This window comes from Salvia splendens, chromosome 14 (genome assembly GCF_004379255.2).
Source record: "Salvia splendens isolate huo1 chromosome 14, SspV2, whole genome shotgun sequence".
Classification (NCBI taxonomy): domain Eukaryota; kingdom Viridiplantae; phylum Streptophyta; class Magnoliopsida; order Lamiales; family Lamiaceae; genus Salvia; species Salvia splendens.
This window is the reverse complement of record NC_056045.1, coordinates 22,997,839-23,015,830: the sequence shown is the minus strand read 5'-3', so window position 1 is coordinate 23,015,830 and position 17,992 is coordinate 22,997,839. Positions and strand designations below refer to the sequence as shown.

General features: G+C 36.7%; 2 protein-coding genes across 2 annotated transcripts; one reads left to right on the top strand and one right to left on the bottom strand.

Annotated features, from left to right (window-relative positions):
* The first annotated feature begins 6,105 nt into the window (after nucleotides 1-6,105).
* On the top strand, nucleotides 6,106-8,168 carry LOC121763379 (exocyst complex component EXO70H1-like). The gene has a single exon (XM_042159390.1). The coding sequence runs from the start codon at nucleotides 6,143-6,145 to the stop codon at nucleotides 8,045-8,047; it is 1,905 nt and encodes a 634-aa protein (XP_042015324.1). The 5' UTR covers nucleotides 6,106-6,142; the 3' UTR covers nucleotides 8,048-8,168.
* A 1,846-nt stretch (nucleotides 8,169-10,014) lies between these two features.
* On the bottom strand, nucleotides 10,015-14,995 carry LOC121763407 (probable pectate lyase 4). Its single transcript, XM_042159417.1, has 5 exons — nucleotides 14,680-14,995; nucleotides 13,105-13,456; nucleotides 12,816-13,026; nucleotides 12,640-12,711; nucleotides 10,015-10,615 (listed from the first exon to the last, which is right to left on the bottom strand). Exons 1-5 carry the CDS (start codon nucleotides 14,963-14,965, stop codon nucleotides 10,382-10,384), a joined length of 1,155 nt encoding a protein of 384 aa, XP_042015351.1. The 5' UTR covers nucleotides 14,966-14,995; the 3' UTR covers nucleotides 10,015-10,381.
* Nucleotides 14,996-17,992: the final 2,997 nt, after the last annotated feature.

The window sequence follows — 17,992 nt, the reverse complement described above, 5'->3', positions numbered from 1 at the left end:
TTTAAATTTTCTAGTTAATTTTGATTGTTTTCAAATAAATAAATAAAAATTATATTAGTGTTACATTAGTTGCATATTTATTTCAGAATAATCGTGTTATGTGATCTATTTATGATTAAAACTATTAAATATTGACTAAAAGTAAGTTGGCGTCGACATACCTTATTGATTAAATATTAGACACTATCAAATATTGATTAAAACTATTAATTTTTGTTATTTAATAATTTTAATAATTAATAAAAATTTATTGATATTTAAAAATCTAAATTTAAAATTTAATTTTATAAAATTAAATCTAATATTGAATTAAAGAAACAAAGTGAAGGATGACAAAATGGAAGAAAAATGATAATTTTAAAATAATATCAGATTTAGTACATAACTAAAATAATACTATCAGATTTAAAATGTTAATAGTGTAAAAAGTCCAAATTGGCCAAACCCTCAAAAGGGTATTTTCGTATAAAAAAATGGCAAAATGACCAATTTCGAGATAAACCCTTAGTCCAGGGATGTCTGTCGATATTTTTAAAGTCCAGAGACTATGAGCGAGATAAACTCATAGTTCAGGACCATTTTTGAAGTTCACTCTTCCATAAATCATCAAAAATAAAATATCGGTAGAAAGAAAAAAGCGACGAAAACATGAAACGTATACGTCTTCGTATGTGGGCACAACTTGATACTCTGAATTCTCAACCGCTGCAGTGGATGGGCTGGATTCAATTCCGTGGGCAAGTCAAGATGTTACATCACCATGCAATAGGTGGAAAAAATATCTGAAATTGCACATTAGATTGTTACATACGATGAGTTTTCGGTTTTAGGTTCCGAATCAAACCAAAAGAATAGTAAAAAAAAATTTAAATGAGAACCGAAATGAATTATCAAAAAAACCGAATCTGAAAAATCCAAATCCATATCCAATATATAAAAACTAATTAACATATTCAAACAATTACAAACTTTATAAAATAGAAATATTTCCACATTTATAAATACAAATACAAAAAAATTGAGTTTGTTTTCATGTAGCATAATGTATTATTCATATAATATTGAAAAGAAATTGATTTTTCAATTTTTTTCAATCCAAACCGAAAAACTCAAAAAATTAAAGCGAATTTAAATTTCACTTTATTTCGGGGTCGGATATTTTGTTTTCAATCATTTTGCTCACCTCTACAGACTTGCATGCAATTTCGAAAATAACTGCATTAGTGATAAATGATAATAAGTGGATTAGAAGATTTTGCTTGCTGATATAAATTTATATATGGTATTTTTTAAGGTTTTAGTTAATTACAGTAATTTGGATGGGATTATATGAAACTTAGATGAAGTTTCATAGATATAATTCAAAATAGTTAAAAGAAACGCAATAAGACGCGTGCGTGTTGACAAAGAGAATCATTTTCTTTTTGAAGTTCTCTCATTCTATAGTTATATTTTCAACAATTTATTTGTGTTCCTATTCTAAATATATCATTTAAATTATTTATAACCTTTTCAAAATAATTCGTAATTTCATTTTTCATCTAATTTCGTTATTAACCTTTGATAGCTGATCACCTCAAAATTCATTCTTCTTCATTTACGATATATACTCAACTTAATCATTACGATTGTCTACTGACTATATTATATAAAAGCTTGATCCAACAGACAAGTAAAATAAATCATAAATTTTATCATACATAAGGTTTTATTTAAATATGAAACCGATACTTTTATAATATCCCAGTTTCGAAAAAAATCCTCAGAAAGTTTGAACACAATTAGAATATCCCAACCCCATTTGGTCAAATACAGAGAAAAGGATCCTAGAATTACATTTCATTATTAAAGTCGTAGAAATTTCAGAGCACATTAAAGGAAAAGGGAACACACCCTTTATGGTCACATCTAGTGGAATGCATGACCTACTTATTATTTATGGTTTATGTGAAAATAGACACTTAATGTGGGAAAGACGTAAATGGAAAAATTGGAGACTTGATTGGAGACGGATGGAATTTTAATTAATAACTTTGTACTATTAGAGTATAGCTAGATAATATTTATGGAGTTAATTAAAAAACTATATATATTTAATATGAGTAATTTGCAATTCGAATTTAACAAAATCATAATTAGAGTAATCTCATACTCCTAGTTTGGACCATGCAGTCTCAACTTTACTATACCCCACTACCATGCAAAATAATCTGATGGCAGTCATGTCACATTTTTTTCATTCTTTAGGTATTTTCCAATCATATATATTAACAATATCATACATATATAATTCTAACATGTTTTCAAAGTTTTCTGCATTGTCTTTAGACTTGGCCTGCCCGACAGTTAATCAAGGATATCATTAGAAATTCTAAAATAATGAAACACCTCAATAATATATATGTGTGTATATGAGTATAATAAAATAACTTATAATCAGACAAAACTTATTGACTTCCGATTGGGTAATTAATATCGAAGACACTTTCACATTAGTCGTTTTAGGATATTTTTCACGTGTACACATATACTAATATACTCCATATACCAATAAAAAGCCTAATAAACAAACTTATAAGCAAAATAATGTTGTGCAAGTATTTAATTTAAAATTATATGAATATGATCACACATACTCACCCTTCCTCATAAATATTTAATTATTCTAGGAAAAATTGCAAAAAAATTATTCTCTCATCCTAAATTTGGATATTTTGTAGCAAAAACATTCATGTCATTTATTTTAAAAATTAAATATTGCCTTAATGTTATATTTGTGTAACTTGATTTATGGAGTAACATTTACTACTCCCTATATTAGAAAAGCAAATAGATATTGAACATTCACAGGACAGGAAAATAAGTCCATGTCCCTCCATATGCATGGGCGCAAATTTAAGGTATTGTTTTGCCACTTTTTATTTTTTATTCGAAATGTCCAAACTAATTGTAAAGTCCAGATATGTGATCAATTCATAACTCATCATATGTTCTGACAAAATTATGTCCCAATCACTAGTTTAATATTATAAAAAAGATAATAGCTAAAGCCTAAAATCACAAAGTTAGCTGCTGAATACTGATATTATTCGTGAACAAAAACATGGATGGATCGGAAAAGTCATGAACTTTTATCTTACAGCTAATTTTCCTTGCAAAATCCTTATACTCATACATTTTAAATTTAAAAACATATCAAAGTGTGTCTACAAAAAATCTAAAAAAGTCTCTATGATATGGAAAAGTCTTCATACCTTACAGAGAAACGGGATATTAATGATTCTTCTATACGACCAATAAATGAAAAGAAAATTGAGTTAAATTTGGTTAATTTCATGTATATATAGCGACCAATAAAATGGACTTTAAAAATGGGGACTTGAAGACTTTTAAATATGTATTTTACATTTTTGCCATCAATTTTTGAAGGCATGAGGAATTTCGACGTACATTTTACATTTATATGATTTGATGAAAAATAAAACTTGTTCAAAATTTTGTTAAGTTGAGTTGGTGAGGTTTCGTTGAATACACAAGTTTTTGCATAACTTAAAACAATAATTCATTTGTTTGACTCCATCATTTCTAAGTGGCTGAATTTACTATGAAGACTAACAATTTAATATATATCATTTACATAAAAAGTAATCTAACTAAACCAAAAGTATTTGAAGAACGAAGTGATAGTTAATTTGTATAAAGCAAATAAATGTTAGCACCAATTGCCATTAATGACTAAGGTTACGTTTGGGCCATCATTTTCATACTCTTATAAACGTGGAAAGGAAAAAGTTTTTCAAAACATCTACGTCAGTCGTCAGGGGCAGACATATACTTTTGTTACCTCAGTATACATTGATTAAACGATACCGTATTATACTTATAATAACTTTTTTAATTACAAAATGACAAAGTCATATTTGGCGGTGAAATTGGAGATGAAAGCTGATCCAACTTGTTAAAGAAAAGCTATTTATCTAAATATGTACATATATGCTGACGTATCACCTAAATAGGTCATGAATATTAACACAATACCTTTATTCCTTCAAATTGTCAACACTAAGAGGACCTTAGGTACTTGACTATACCTGAATTACAATTTTAAACCAAACCTAATGTTCACATATCTTATTGGCAAAGTATTATTTTTGAAAAGTAGTACTCCGAGTTATTGAAAAATTAATGTATAAAACTTTTCAAACCCGTTTTAATTAATTATATAAATCCGGCTTCTTTCTTTTTGGACAAGTATTTATGGAGTATCATACTAACACGCCTTCATAGGGAAGGAAATCTGGCATTCAACTGATAATTTGAAAGAACAATCTCTTTTATTTTTCAACACACGTTCATAATTAAGTACACACTACACACGTTATAATAGTCCTATATTTACCACCTAAGTAAACACTTTGTTTATATTTTATTCAATTTTGTGAGATACTGCAGTGAGGTTGATTTATACTATATGTTGGTACCAAGTATTTGTATGTGCCGTAATAAAAACAACCTAATCTTTTCAACTCTCTTTTAGGAGGGGCAATTCTTTTGTTGTTCTAGAGTATAATTAACATTTCATAAGTGTACTGGACTTTTTTTTGTTCCGGACTTCCGGCTTTGGGAGAGACGCATGAGGATCATGCGTCTCCTTTTAATGAAACGCATGACGAAGATGTGTTTTACACAAAGATGCATGACGCTCATGCGTCGTCCAATTTTTCAATTTTTTTTTAAAGACGCATGACGCTAATGCGTCTTAGGGAGAGACGCATCTCCGTCATGCGTCACTTTATAAATTCAATTTACACCAAATTTTCAATTCTGCAGTACTGCTCTGTCTGTATTGAGCAAAATTAAGAGCAAAATTTGTATTCTTGATGTGTGTACATGAGGGCAGAGAGAGATGAACACTGCAATGCAATGACATGTTACAAAAGGTGGCACAGGCATAAACCAGAGCCTGTTGGCCTATTTTCACATAAATGAGTACGATAACATGACCATGATACAATGAAGCAAGATAATTTAAATAGTAGATAGTTCTCCAGGCAAGTTATCAAACCACAAGTCATCTCATGCATTTTTGATTCTCTTCTCTCCCCGCTAAATTATGCACAAATTTCCCAAATCAGCCAACCACAATCACGAAAAAATCAACCTTGCTCCACACTCACAGAAATCGAAGCTCCAGAAACCCAAAGCTGAATTGAGAAAGTTGAGATTCAATTGCTGGAAATTGAGGCCAACAACAGGAAAAATTGTCGGTAGAAATCCACAATCCTTAAGCAAACCAACGCTAATTAAGCTTGATAGCACTAATCCCAGAAACCGAAAAGGAAAAGGGAATCGATCAATCACGCAATTTAAAAGGCCCAATTGGAAGAGATAAAGAAATTTAAAAGGGAACGGAGATGCGTCTTTCTTTAAAAAAATTGAAAAATTGGATGACGCATGAGCGTCATGCGTCTTTGTATAAAACGCATCTTCGTCATGCGTTTCATTAAAAGGAGACGCATGATCTCTCCCAAAGCCGGAACCAAAAAAAGTCCAGTACACCTTTTAGGAGTACTTCAAAAAAGTAAAAGTGATAATCCAGTTTTCTTACTCTATTATTTTTTAAAATTTTCTCTATATTATTCATTCTTATTTTATTTTTTCTTCAATTCAACTATTTATTAACAATTTTTCAAAATAACTATAAAAAGAAGTGTGTTAGCTAGCTTGCGGAGGGAGAGTATTAGACTACCTATGCATTTGGAGCAGCGTGTGGACTCACAAATTTAAGAATATTCAGATTTTTCACGTAATTAGCCACTAAGTGTGATTAGAAAATGAAATCAACAAATCTAAAACCCTAATTTCTACAAAACAATAAAAAGGTTGCGAGGTAGGAAACATCAAACAACCATCAAACGCGACCTTATACGGAAAATCGAGTGAGCTCTTGTAGTTCCGCCACGTGTCTCCCTCTTTCATCACCACAATCGTGTCTCTATTGATTGCTTTTTCACTGCAAAAAGTCCATACATTTTTAGACCCCGCCCGCGCTTATATATATGTCATGTGTGAAGCTCAACTCTTCACTTTCAAATTTTAGTTCAACATATTTCGACTAAATAAATTTAAAACAATTCGAGATATGCCAAGAAAAGGAATGAGGAGCTTATGCTTTTCCCCTAAGCATTCGTCCTCCTCCTCCACCTCCACATTCTCCCACTCTCCTTCTCCGTCCCGGTTCGGCTTCTCGCCTTCGCGGCCGAGTTTCTCCGACTCGGTGATGGACCGGACGCTCGACCTGGCCGATCCGGTTATCAATAAATGGAACCCCGAAACCACCACCTTCGCCCGAGTCACCTCTCTCTTCTATGAGAACCGCCGCGAGGCTAAGGATTTCATCAAAACCGTCTATAATTTGCAGAAGGCCATGCACTTCCTCGTCATGGAGAATTCGAGCTCGGAAAAGTTAGTTCGCGCGCAGAATTTGATGCAGATCGCGATGAAGCGGCTGCAGAAGGAGTTCTACCAGATCCTCTCGATGAACCGGGCTCACCTCGACCCCGAGTCTGTCTCGACTCGGTCATCGCGCACCTCCATTGCTTCCAGCTCTTCCTACAACGACGATGACGATGAAGAAGCTGAAGAAGAAGGTGAAGCTGCGGATGGATCGATTTCTGAGGTTGAAGATGCTTCCATGGCGGCGATGTCGGATTTGAGATTGATCGCCGAGTGTATGATCTCCTCCGGCTACGCCAAGGAGTGCCTGAAGATTTACAAAATTATACGGAAATCGATCGTCGACGAAGGCATCTACAAGCTCGGCGTGGAGAAATTGAGTTCCTCGCAGATTCATAAAATGGATTGGGAGGTTCTGGATCTGAGGATTAAGAACTGGCTGAGCGCGGTGCGCACCGCCGTGCAGACGCTCTTCAACGGCGAGAGAATTCTCTGCGATGAGGTCTTCGCCTCTTCGGATTCCATCCGAGAATCGTGCTTCCATGAAATCGCCAAGGAAGGCGCCGTGCTCCTCTTCGCATTTCCGGAGAATGTGGCCAAGCACAGCAAAAAATCGCCGGACAAAGTTTTTCGAATACTCGATATGTATACCGGAATCGCCAACCACTGGCCGGAAATCGAGTCGATCTTCTCATTCGAATCTACCGCCGCCATCAAATCGCAGGCGCTGACGTCGCTTGTCAAACTCGGCGAGTTCGTCCGTGCCGCACTGAACGAGTTCGAGGCGGCGATCCAGAAGGACTCCTCGAAATCTCCGGTCGCCGGCGCCGGAACTCACTTTCTGACGATCGAAGCGATGGATTACCTCTCCAACCTGGCCGATTACAGCAACGTCCTAGCGGATATCCTAGGCGATTCTCCGCCGGCGCCGAAGAAAAATCTGCCAGAAACTTACTTCGGCTTCTCCGACTCTGAGGAATCGCCGGCGCCGGCGATAACCGTGAAAATGGCGTGGCTGATCCTCGTCCTTCTCTGCAAGATCGACACGAAAGCGAAGTACTACAAAGACGCGGCGCTAGCGTACCTATTCCTCGCCAACAACCTCCAATACGTCGTCGTAAAGGTGCAGACCTCGAATCTGAAGTATCTCCTCGGCGACGAATGGCTAACGAAGCACGAGGGAAATGTGAAGCAGTTCGCGGCAAATTACCAACGGCTGGGATGGGGCCACGTCATCGACTCGCTCCCGACGGATCCGACGGCCGTGGCTCCGGAGAAGGTCGCTGAGATTTTTAAGAAGTTCAACTCGGAGTTCGATCAAGCGCACAGGAAGCAGGTGCTCTGCGTCGTACACGATCAAAAGCTCCGCGACCACATAAAAGTCTCGATCGCGAGAAAGATGGTGAGATTGTATCGCGAGTTTTACAACGCGAACCGCAATAAAATAGCGGGAGAGAGATATTCGGCGACTGTGGTCAGATATGCCCCTGAGGATGTAGGGCATCGTCTGTCCGATTTGTTTTTTGGGGCAGGGAGTTCATCGTCATTTGAGTCGTCGCCTTCTGATTCTCGGAGCCCGAGATCTCGCTGAGAAAAGATAAATTGGATTTTGTAGCCGTAGAGATGAATATATATCTCTCGGCACTTAAATACTAGTACTACTGTATGTGAGTATATAGACATTGATGATTGTATATTTCAAGTGAATTTTATTCAAGTGTATTTGGTGTTGATCGAATTTTGATATTCACAGTGATATTTTAAGTAATAAAGTATATGATATATCCATCTCTTTCAATTCAAAAGGAGCTGTGACAGACTAGGAGTTATGCATGTGCGAATTAAATAATCTACAACATATAACAATATTAAATTTGAATACAAAGGCTCCCAAAATGAGTAGCAATATTAGGGAATACTTGATTTTGAAATTAAGAGAAAATTTTCAGTTCATTCTATATAAGTTTATTAAATTTAAGTTGAAATAAAGAATGAATAAAATAAAAAAAATGGGATTCATAAATAAATAAGTGAAGGGATGATGACTTTGGATGTTATTAGTGTTATGGGTCGATAAATAATCGAAATCACGTTTCTCATTTCAACAAGAGAAGCTGCTTCTAGAAAGGGATATTTTTTTCACCGATCACGCGCGAGTATGAATACTAGAAACATAAGATATCTCGAAAAAAAAAGGTAAGAAAAGTTTGTTTGCAGTGATTGAGAGAGCCACAAAAATGGGACAAATATGTTGTGTTATAAAAATGGCGAGTTTGAAAAAACTATTGCGGCAGAGATTTGGTATAATGGTCAGAATATTGAAAAAGTGAATTATTCACGTGAAGCTTCTTCTCCGTCTCCTTCACATAAATGGTTGCCGGTCTAACTCAAACAACGGTTGCTTACATCCATTTCATTCAAAATTCACCATTATGTATGTTTAATATGGAATTTTTAATTACTGATGTTTACCTTTTGAGTTAGTGCTACACTACACCCTTGTCATTCTCATACAAACTTCCATAAGACTATTGTTTCGTTATTAGATGAATCTATAAGACGCCTCAACGATACTCTCATTTTTGTGGTTTAAATAATTTAATTGAGAATTATTTTTTAATCTGTAATTTCCGCATTAAAACTTTTCCTTTTCTTTAGTTAATTTATTGGATTTTTATCTCTTTTTTTATTTGATATATGTGCATGAATTTTACTTAAATCCGTACTTAACAAGTTTTTATTGGTAGAAATATTCACGCATTGGAGCTATTGATTTGGTGAAGTTCAAAAGGTTTACTACTTTGTCAACTTACACAAGTTTCTATTGATTGGCCAAAAAACAATTATCGGTAAATCCAAAATTAAAATCTCGAATTTAGACACAATTTAGATATATAAGGCACTCAATCTTGGTATACCTTTCAAATGACTCTAAAACGACTCAATCTTCAAAAAAATAGGAGTACCTTTCAAGACAAGCTGATTAGCCTGATCAAATGCCAAGCTTGGTCAAATTCAAGGAGACGAACCTTTTAGGTCATGGAATTAATGTTTTGCATTTGCTAAGGACAATTTTTTTGACACCGAATCTTAAATTGGCCTTTATTTCCTCTATTAGTGCTTGAATGGAAAAGAAGTTGGCGACTTTTTTTTACACAAGATTGAACGATGAACACTTGTTTGCTTCTTCTAAAAAATTGCAATTAAATCGTAAAATCAAAATTCAAATGACAATTATCTTTGAAATACGATTACAACTAATAGACTTGGAACGAGCATTCAAAATCCAATCATTTCCATGCAGCGGCACCATTTTTTCATCCAGTCTAATATCATAAATAAGGTCAATCTAACTCATCAGTTTTAATTTTTAAATGTATAGTTATATCAACTTGCAATTGAAAATCAAATCAAATATTTATATAGACAAATACCGCGTTTAAGAATGTTTCAACAAAACTGGCATAACTAGATCTCCCCCAGTTACTCCCTGCACTATTTACTCCAAAGGAAAATCATAAGTAAATAGTATATCTTGAAAAGTCCATCAACATTTAATTTTCTGAGGCTGAATTAATTGCATCATTTAATTTATTTCTAGAGAAGTCATTTTCCAGTCAGAATACATTATTATGTTATACAATTGGGATGTACATATGCATTATATAATCCAACTACTCAGTTTACTTCACAAGTCAATAACAACCAAGACTGCCAAATTTCAATGCAAGAACGCCACAATGAGATAGTGAGATCAGTGTTCACATTCGCACTGCGTTATTGAGACCAAGAATGGGAACGAGATGTTCAAAGGACCACGGGAAGAGAAGTCTCGACAGGGCACATTGAGTTTAGCAACAAGTAGGGCCTACTACTACATAATGGCACACCACAAGAAAATGCAACATATGCGTAGTAAGTGGAATTAAGAGGTTGGAAGATCAGCAGGGCGAGCGGTACCTTGCCATCCCGTGCAGTGTTGGAGAAAATGTTTCAGTTCGTCAGTTGGTGGTTCCACTGTCCATGAATCATAGAACTCGGAAGGATGGAAAACGCAGGTCTCACTTGGGAGGGGTGTCAAACCCGGCGGTGTTCTGCCAATGAATATATCACCTTCGGATCTGATGCAGCCAGTGCATTCCACGTTCTTGTCAGCTGCCTACAGTGTTGAAGACTTCTATTAAGTTATTTGACATGCCTAAGTGTAAATGTCACTTTCTAAACCAAGCTTTTCCACCATACTCATAATGACAGATTAGTACCCAATAAATTGGCTTGTTTTCAAATCTAGGACGAACTCACTTTTTCAGTACCAAAAAGTCATGTTGGAAACCGGAAATCTGTGGATATTGTACTCAATAAAAGGCATTTGCAGTTTTGCACATTTTTCGTGTACGGAAAAAGTAGCTCCGTCCTAGATTTGGAAACGAAGACAATTTCGGGTATTAATGTGTTATTCACCGTGATTAGGACATATCTAAAAGAGGTTCATACTTTGCGATAGAAAGTCCGAAGTCATATTTACCACTAACCTAATCACTATCAGTCATATTCCACATTTCGGAAATTCTCAAGCATAGTGAAGAGATATGCAGTCACATTCATCCAAACAGTATACTCATTAGCTTATTTCACACCGGATACTGGTAGCATTTCAATTTCATAACAAATAAAGTATTTTATCTACCAAAATAACATTTTGTCTTGTTTACTAATCCATTTTATCTAATAGAAAAAGTACACTGTAGAGAAAAATAGCTATTGGAGAATATAAATTACCAGTATCGTATACAAAATGTCAAAGTTGGCATCCTATCGTAACCATAGCCAAACACAAACAAGAAAACAAAAAGGTTGAAACCTGGTCTTTGTCATCATCTGCAAGAGTTACTCTTCCCAATTAATCATGTAAAGTGCACTTACTATAGAACAGGGTATATCTTCCAAACCATCGGTATGATGGAATATCTAAGCAAATAAAAATCAAGGCAAAAGGCATGCCATTATATGGACTAGGAGAAGGACAATTCTGATAGTCTGTTTTGTTCCAAATGACATTAATTTGCAAACTTAAGATTCATATTTTGGTTTGTTCAAATGTGTCCATCTATGATACCTAAGAAGTAGAAAAAGGAAACAATTTTCTGCAAAGTAATAAAAACAAATCTAAAAAGCTATACTGATTCAGTGAAATGGTATTAACAAAGGAAGAAAGAGAATTTTTAGTATATTTCCTAGCACTAGATTAAAAAGCACTACTATTAATCACCCTGCACAGAAACTTCGGAAATTATTATAAGATCAGCATAGGCCATAGCAGTGTTGTTAGGGTCGAGGGGCGCACCGGGTCGATGAGGTGAAAATTCGGGTCGCGGGTCGACGAGTCGATGGGGTCGAGAGACCCACAAAGCTAGGTTAATTTTTTTGCCTTTTAATATTAAATAAAATAAATATATTGCTCTAATGTTTATAATATATCAAATAATATAAATGTAGACGCAATTCATGTGAATAGAGATAAAATGGAAAATAGAAATGATCAAAATATCAAAACAATTGATAAGTCATAACACAATAAATAATTGAAACCATTGTCTGAAAATATCAAAACAAAGGAATATATGAAGGGTGGCAGCAAAAGATCTTTGAATTGTTTATTTGTTTAGGAGTGAAGAGGCCGAATTCTAAAGTGTAGAAAGTAGGTTTGAAAAGTTTGATGTGGTGCATGCATATATATAGAGAATTGTGATTGAGAGAGTCAGAAAACATGTGAGAGATTTGAGAAATCAGAGATAGCATGTGTTTAGGGCGACCCGGCAGCGACCCTGTATCTCGATCAACCCACCCATGTTGGGGCGGTGATGGTCTCGACCCAGGCGACCTGAGCGACCCGAGCGACCCGAACGACATTTTGACAACACTGGGCCATAGATGAGTGGAAGGAAATGGAAATTACAATAAAAAAAATGATACATCTCAGAGCTGCATGTCATTCTCCCACAGATTGATGAATAAACCACAAAAACGGCCAAGGTTCAACTCGTTTTTCCCACAAATATGTGGAACTCAGGATTTCCAGTATATAATATTTTGTGTTTAGATTTGGGTGATGTATCATAATTAGAGTAACAGAAAGCAAACAATGCAAAAATCAAGTGCGAGCACATAGAAAACACATTATACCTTCTCAGTGTAATATTTAAAGGCCACCTTGTTTTGCTGGCCAGCCTCGTAAAAGTTGCACTGTGAGTAGACCTATATGTGAAAAATTATGTGACCATCTTAGACAAATGCAAAGAAAATAAAGCTTTTATTGAAGCAATGCATGCTCCACGCAACCAAAAAACCAGACGTATTACCTGTGACTCTACACTGGCACAGACAGCATAAATTCCCCAGTTTCTGGTATAATTATTATATAAATGTACTTTCCCAAATCTGACACGTGGCTGCCGCTGTCGCGTCCCATCGAAGAAGCAATGGTGAATGGTAACACGTATGCATCTGTCATCCGTGTGAGATGGATCGGCACCAATGAGCATGGTTTTGTCATGATTTGTAAAGTAACACCTGCACACAATTTTAAGAAAGTCAAGGATATACAGACACGAGATAATTAAGATCATGTTTTTGAAAGACATAGCAGACCTAGAAACAGTAATATCTGTGCTTTGTCGAGTGATATCAATCAGTCCATCATCATAATCACTGAGACTGCAACGATCTATCCAGATATGCTTTGAATTAGGTTTTATTTGAATCCCATCAACATCATGCCCCCTACCCCCTTCAAATAGTAGATTGCAGATGATTACATGTTCACAGTCCTTCAACCTCAACCCTTTTCCAGTGAGTTTAACTCTTTGACCACGCCCATCAACAGTTTTATAAGAGGACACACTACAATAAGACGAGAGTTCAATGGTTCCCGAAACTTCAAAGATGATCCATAAAGGCTCTTTTTTACGGCATCCATCACGTAGTGAACCTGGTCCATCATCTGCAATATGCATAAAAGAGGATTGGCCAATTGCATACCATGAGAAATTTGACAAAAGAGTCAGTTTCTAGCTTGCTCACTTTTCAGCTTACAACATAACAATGATGATGGCACAATAGTAATGCTTTCCATATGCAAACACCAGTATAAATTCTTCAACGAAGACATAACATCAATTCTCCAAAGAAGAAATCCATAGAAAATGGAACTTATGACAAGACACAAAATCACTACCAGCAAATGGTGAGAATAAGGAAAAATGGATGTTAGACGATCAACGAAATAAAACCAACACAGAATGATAACAATGATTTTACGTGGTTTGATCAAGATGATCTACATCCACGGACAGAAACCAAAATCCTTTATTCGAAATCAAACGGCCAAACAAGATTTGATACAATGTTACGATAGATGAATGATCAAGTGAACTCTCAAGACTCTCTAGCTTGAAGTTTGAAGATGAACTCTCTATCTGGTATCTCTCTCTTGAATATTCCCTGTCAACGAAGTCAAGTAGCAGAAACTGCTGCATTTCTCTCTTTAACAACTTTAACCAACTCTAGAATTAATTGCAGAGAAGTCCCTCGAGAATGAAACATTTGCAAGTCTATCCTTGCAATGGACTTAACAAATCCATTGGAAACTAGAGCAGAAACTATCACATTCATCACTATTAGGTGATTCATGTGAAGATAGTTTACTTAGTTTCATTAAAAAATCATGCCATGTCTGTCTTTATGTACAAAAAGCTAAGGTTTCTAAGGACACATGTTACAACATCAGTTGTTAGTATATTCGCAGCTGTTGGAAGACATATACAAGTTATTCAGTGGCTCTCTGCTTGCTTTAAGCAGAAGTGACTAACTCCAAGAGATACTTATAGCTACATTTTACCTCACAGGAAATGAAGTAGACAAATACTGCTTGTAACGTACAAAGGGGACATCTGGGTGATAAGTAACAGTTTCATCCACTTAACCCATACCTAAAGGCTGCTGAATTCACCATAAAACTAACATTTGCAAGAATCCCATTTGAACGCATAAATAGGAGTAGATGAAAACACGATAAAAAGCAGCAAGAGCAGACTTAGGGATTCTAATTTCGTGATCAGCTCAATCCGGTCTCAACACTGACTACACTACCAACTAAAATCATTTTTCATCAAAACGAGTACTATATGTTAAAAGGGGGAAAAAGAAGTTGTGATAATTGCATACCAGCGAGGGTGGTGACGCGGTAAACGGCGCCGTTTAGGCCGCCGACGGCGAAGCGGCCGAAGCCCTCGGCTTTTCCAGCTAGCGCCCGCAGGCTGGAGTCGACGTGGCCGTAGGGCAGACGCAGACCCATGTTCGGATTCACGATGGTTGTGGGAGCTGGATTTGGTCCGTAATTATACGGAGGAGGATGATTGTTCTTGCGGTGGCCGGAGAATGAGTGACGCCCATGATGATTTCCCATTCCAGATTGTTCAAATACTTTAATACTCGGATCTGTAACTGACATTTGCCCAATTTCGACATTTTCTCTATTTCAACTCTCCATTAATAATCTCAATTTAATGAATTTGTGTATTTTGATATATTTTAAAAAAATATCTTATACTAATAATTAAAATCTGTTGAATATTGTTGGTGGACTTTGTATCTTGGCTATGAATTAAACATGGCCCAAAGCAGAATTATTGGGCTAGGCCCAAGTTGTGAGCCCTTTAGCCCGGCGACCCTTCCTCTCCACCGCTTGATTACTGCCACGTCTGGCATTCACCCGGATCTGGATCATATACCGTTGGATGTGGGGCTATGTTAGGTATGTGAGATGAATGACGGTTTGTGTTTTCTCACTTTACACTTCTCTTTCTCTCTACTCACTCGAATCAGTGACTTCTCTCTTCTCTCTCACTTCTCTCTTCTTCTCCGATGACTTCTCCGGTGGTTTCTCTTGAGTCCTTCGCTGTTCCTCGGTGAGATTGACGGTAGTGCAGCCGGTGAAGGAACTACTTCGGTTGCCGGTAAGTGTGTGAGATCTAGGGTTTAGTGTGTGAAGGTGGTTGCTCTGTAAGCAGTGATAGTAAGTAAGTCAAGTGTGCACAGAGAAAACTAAAGCAAGTGCTCGGTCAAGACACCACGCTCCTTAAATCCACCTGATCACCAGGTCCAGAAACTCAAGAGAACAACAGTGTTTTTGTCGTTGGACACACTCGACTCCCCTTCAAAAATAAATCCCTCAACCCGAATACTATAAATTAGTATAGAGAAGCGGGGTCGATCCCACGAAGATGGATTCGTGAAGTAGTGCTTAGAGACTCTGGAAACAAGCGGCTGCTGCCACGCAAAAGGGTTGAGAATTTTAACTACCTTTAGACCTAGGCACGAAATGTAAATGCTAGACCTAGGACACGGAAAGGAAAATAGAATCAGACTTCAATACTGAGAGACACATTTTACTTCCTAGATTGAGTAAACGCCTAACTAATTAAGACTAGACAGAGAGAATAAAACGGCGGGGACCATGACTCCAAATATAGTAAGTACGGCCAAAGCTGCAAATAACAAACTTATGCTCCAACTAACAATGACATGAAATTTCCTATCAAGCACGCAAATGAAGAAAGAAGAGCATATATCTGGATTCGAACAGAATATAAAGATTTGGATGCTGGAAACGTACCATGAACCGGAAATACATCAGATCTGCGTAAACTAGACGAAATGAAATGAAAACACGTAAACTAGGCATGAAATTTAATCAATCTTGCTCAGATTCACGTCGGATGCTTAATCCACTCCGGATCCAAGCGATCCGAACCCAACAACAGACAAAATCGATTCTATAACTCCGGTTTTCACAGATTTGTTCCGATCAACTCCGAATTCAAACAATCACAAACATCTCCACAACACCAGCGAACTCAACTCTCCGATTCATCAACAAACAGACTCCGATCACCCAGATCCAACCACAACCTGCATAAATTCAGAAAACAATGGCGAAACGCATCCAAAACAAGTAAACTAACTCAAATTCCAGAAGATCATAGCAGCAAAACCAGAAATCAACATCATCGACATAACTGAAAATAAAACTCGCATAAAATACGGAATAAATGGTAAAAACAACCAGAGGTCCAAGCTTCGAACAGCGAAGCTCGGCGAAATCAGCAAAGTACGAAAGCGGAAATTAAATTGTTTCTTCGCCCCACAGAAGGACGGTGTTACAACCCAATCGAAAACGTGAAAAAGCTAGATGTGAACCCAAAGTGCGTCACCCTGAATCTCCACACGAAAAGAACCCAAGTGTGTGAAAAGTGAACTAAGCTACAGGCTGTTAGCGAGGCCTCCAACTGAGAAGATCCCTCTAGCGTGCATGCTTCTCCCTTTTATAGATGTGGACATAACCTTCTAGAGTCTTCGTAGAAATCTCTATTCTACCCTTCAACTCCGAGGTTTCCTCCGTCAAACAATTTTTCGCACATTGTTCACTTATCCGCCAGTTTCCTCGGGCGTGTGATTACCGTCTTCCCTTCCTGGACCTGGCGGATTCCTTCTACACACCTGGCTTAAAACAAGTGTTAGACCCTGTAAATTCACGAATTTTCCCCCTAGACCTATGCATGAAATTAGCCTTATTAAACTGCTCACACTTAAACCATGCTTGTCCTCAAGTATGAAAGACAAGAAAAAAAGAAATAAGACGAATTTCAATGCACGGTTCCCAAGAACGACTCTATAAACAAGACACTAACACAAAACAGACTCCTAGACCTAGACAACTACAGATTCAGAAAAGAAAAATAACACACAAAGAACACAAAACACAACAAATAAGCATGCACTAGTTTCAACTTTTAGGCAACGGTCCCCACAAGCTTAAGTTCTCTCTGATTGTCTACAGTCTTCAAATCCTCCCTCTTCCTTCGTCGACCTAAACGGTCCGTCAGTTTGTCAAGAAGCCTATTGATTTCCTAGCGGTTAGGTTCGCTCGATCGCTCATTCCTCACCAGGGATGTTAGGACCAAAACGCTCCAAAGTTAAAGTTACACCACTGATGTGTTGGGTTACGAGAGTTTCTCCTTTCTATCATCTCTTTTTTTTCCCTGGACTTCGTCTTGCTTATACCTCCCCCTTTTTTTCAATTTTCTCATCCCCTGGACTTCGTCCAGCTTATACCTCCTTTTCATGGACTTCGTCCAGCTTATACCAGCAGTTCTGGACTTCGTCCAGCTTATTCCTCCATAACCCATTTTTCCTCCTTTGTACTCTACTCCCTAAGCATCAAGTGGCTGCCCATTTTTTACATGTTAGCTCAAAGTGTTTAGGCTTATAACTCACTTTTATAGTAGGGCTGCACAGCTAGGTTATCTAAAGCATCCTCTATCGTCCTCACTTTATCCAAACCGCTTTTGGTTTATTAAGGAAAAGGGCATCAAAGTTGACGTGTATCCTTTCTTCAATTGCTCTTACTAAGGGAATTTTTGCCTTATTGTATCCACTAGCTCATGCAACACGCAAAAATAAAATAAAAAAAACTGAA

Excerpts from the sequence above, each read along its gene's own strand:
- LOC121763379 (XM_042159390.1), top strand. The coding sequence starts at position 6,143 with ATGCCAAGAAAAGGAATGAGGAGCTTATGCTTTTCCCCTAAGCATTCG.
- LOC121763407 (XM_042159417.1), bottom strand. The coding sequence starts at position 14,965 with ATGTCAGTTACAGATCCGAGTATTAAAGTATTTGAACAATCTGGAATG. Across the intron at positions 13,457-14,679 it reads CCGCGTCACCACCCTCGCTG|ATGATGGACCAGGTTCACTA; the intron begins GTATGCAATTAT and ends TGCATATTGCAG. Across the intron at positions 13,027-13,104 it reads ACAGATATTACTGTTTCTAG|GTGTTACTTTACAAATCATG; the intron begins GTCTGCTATGTC and ends AATTGTGTGCAG.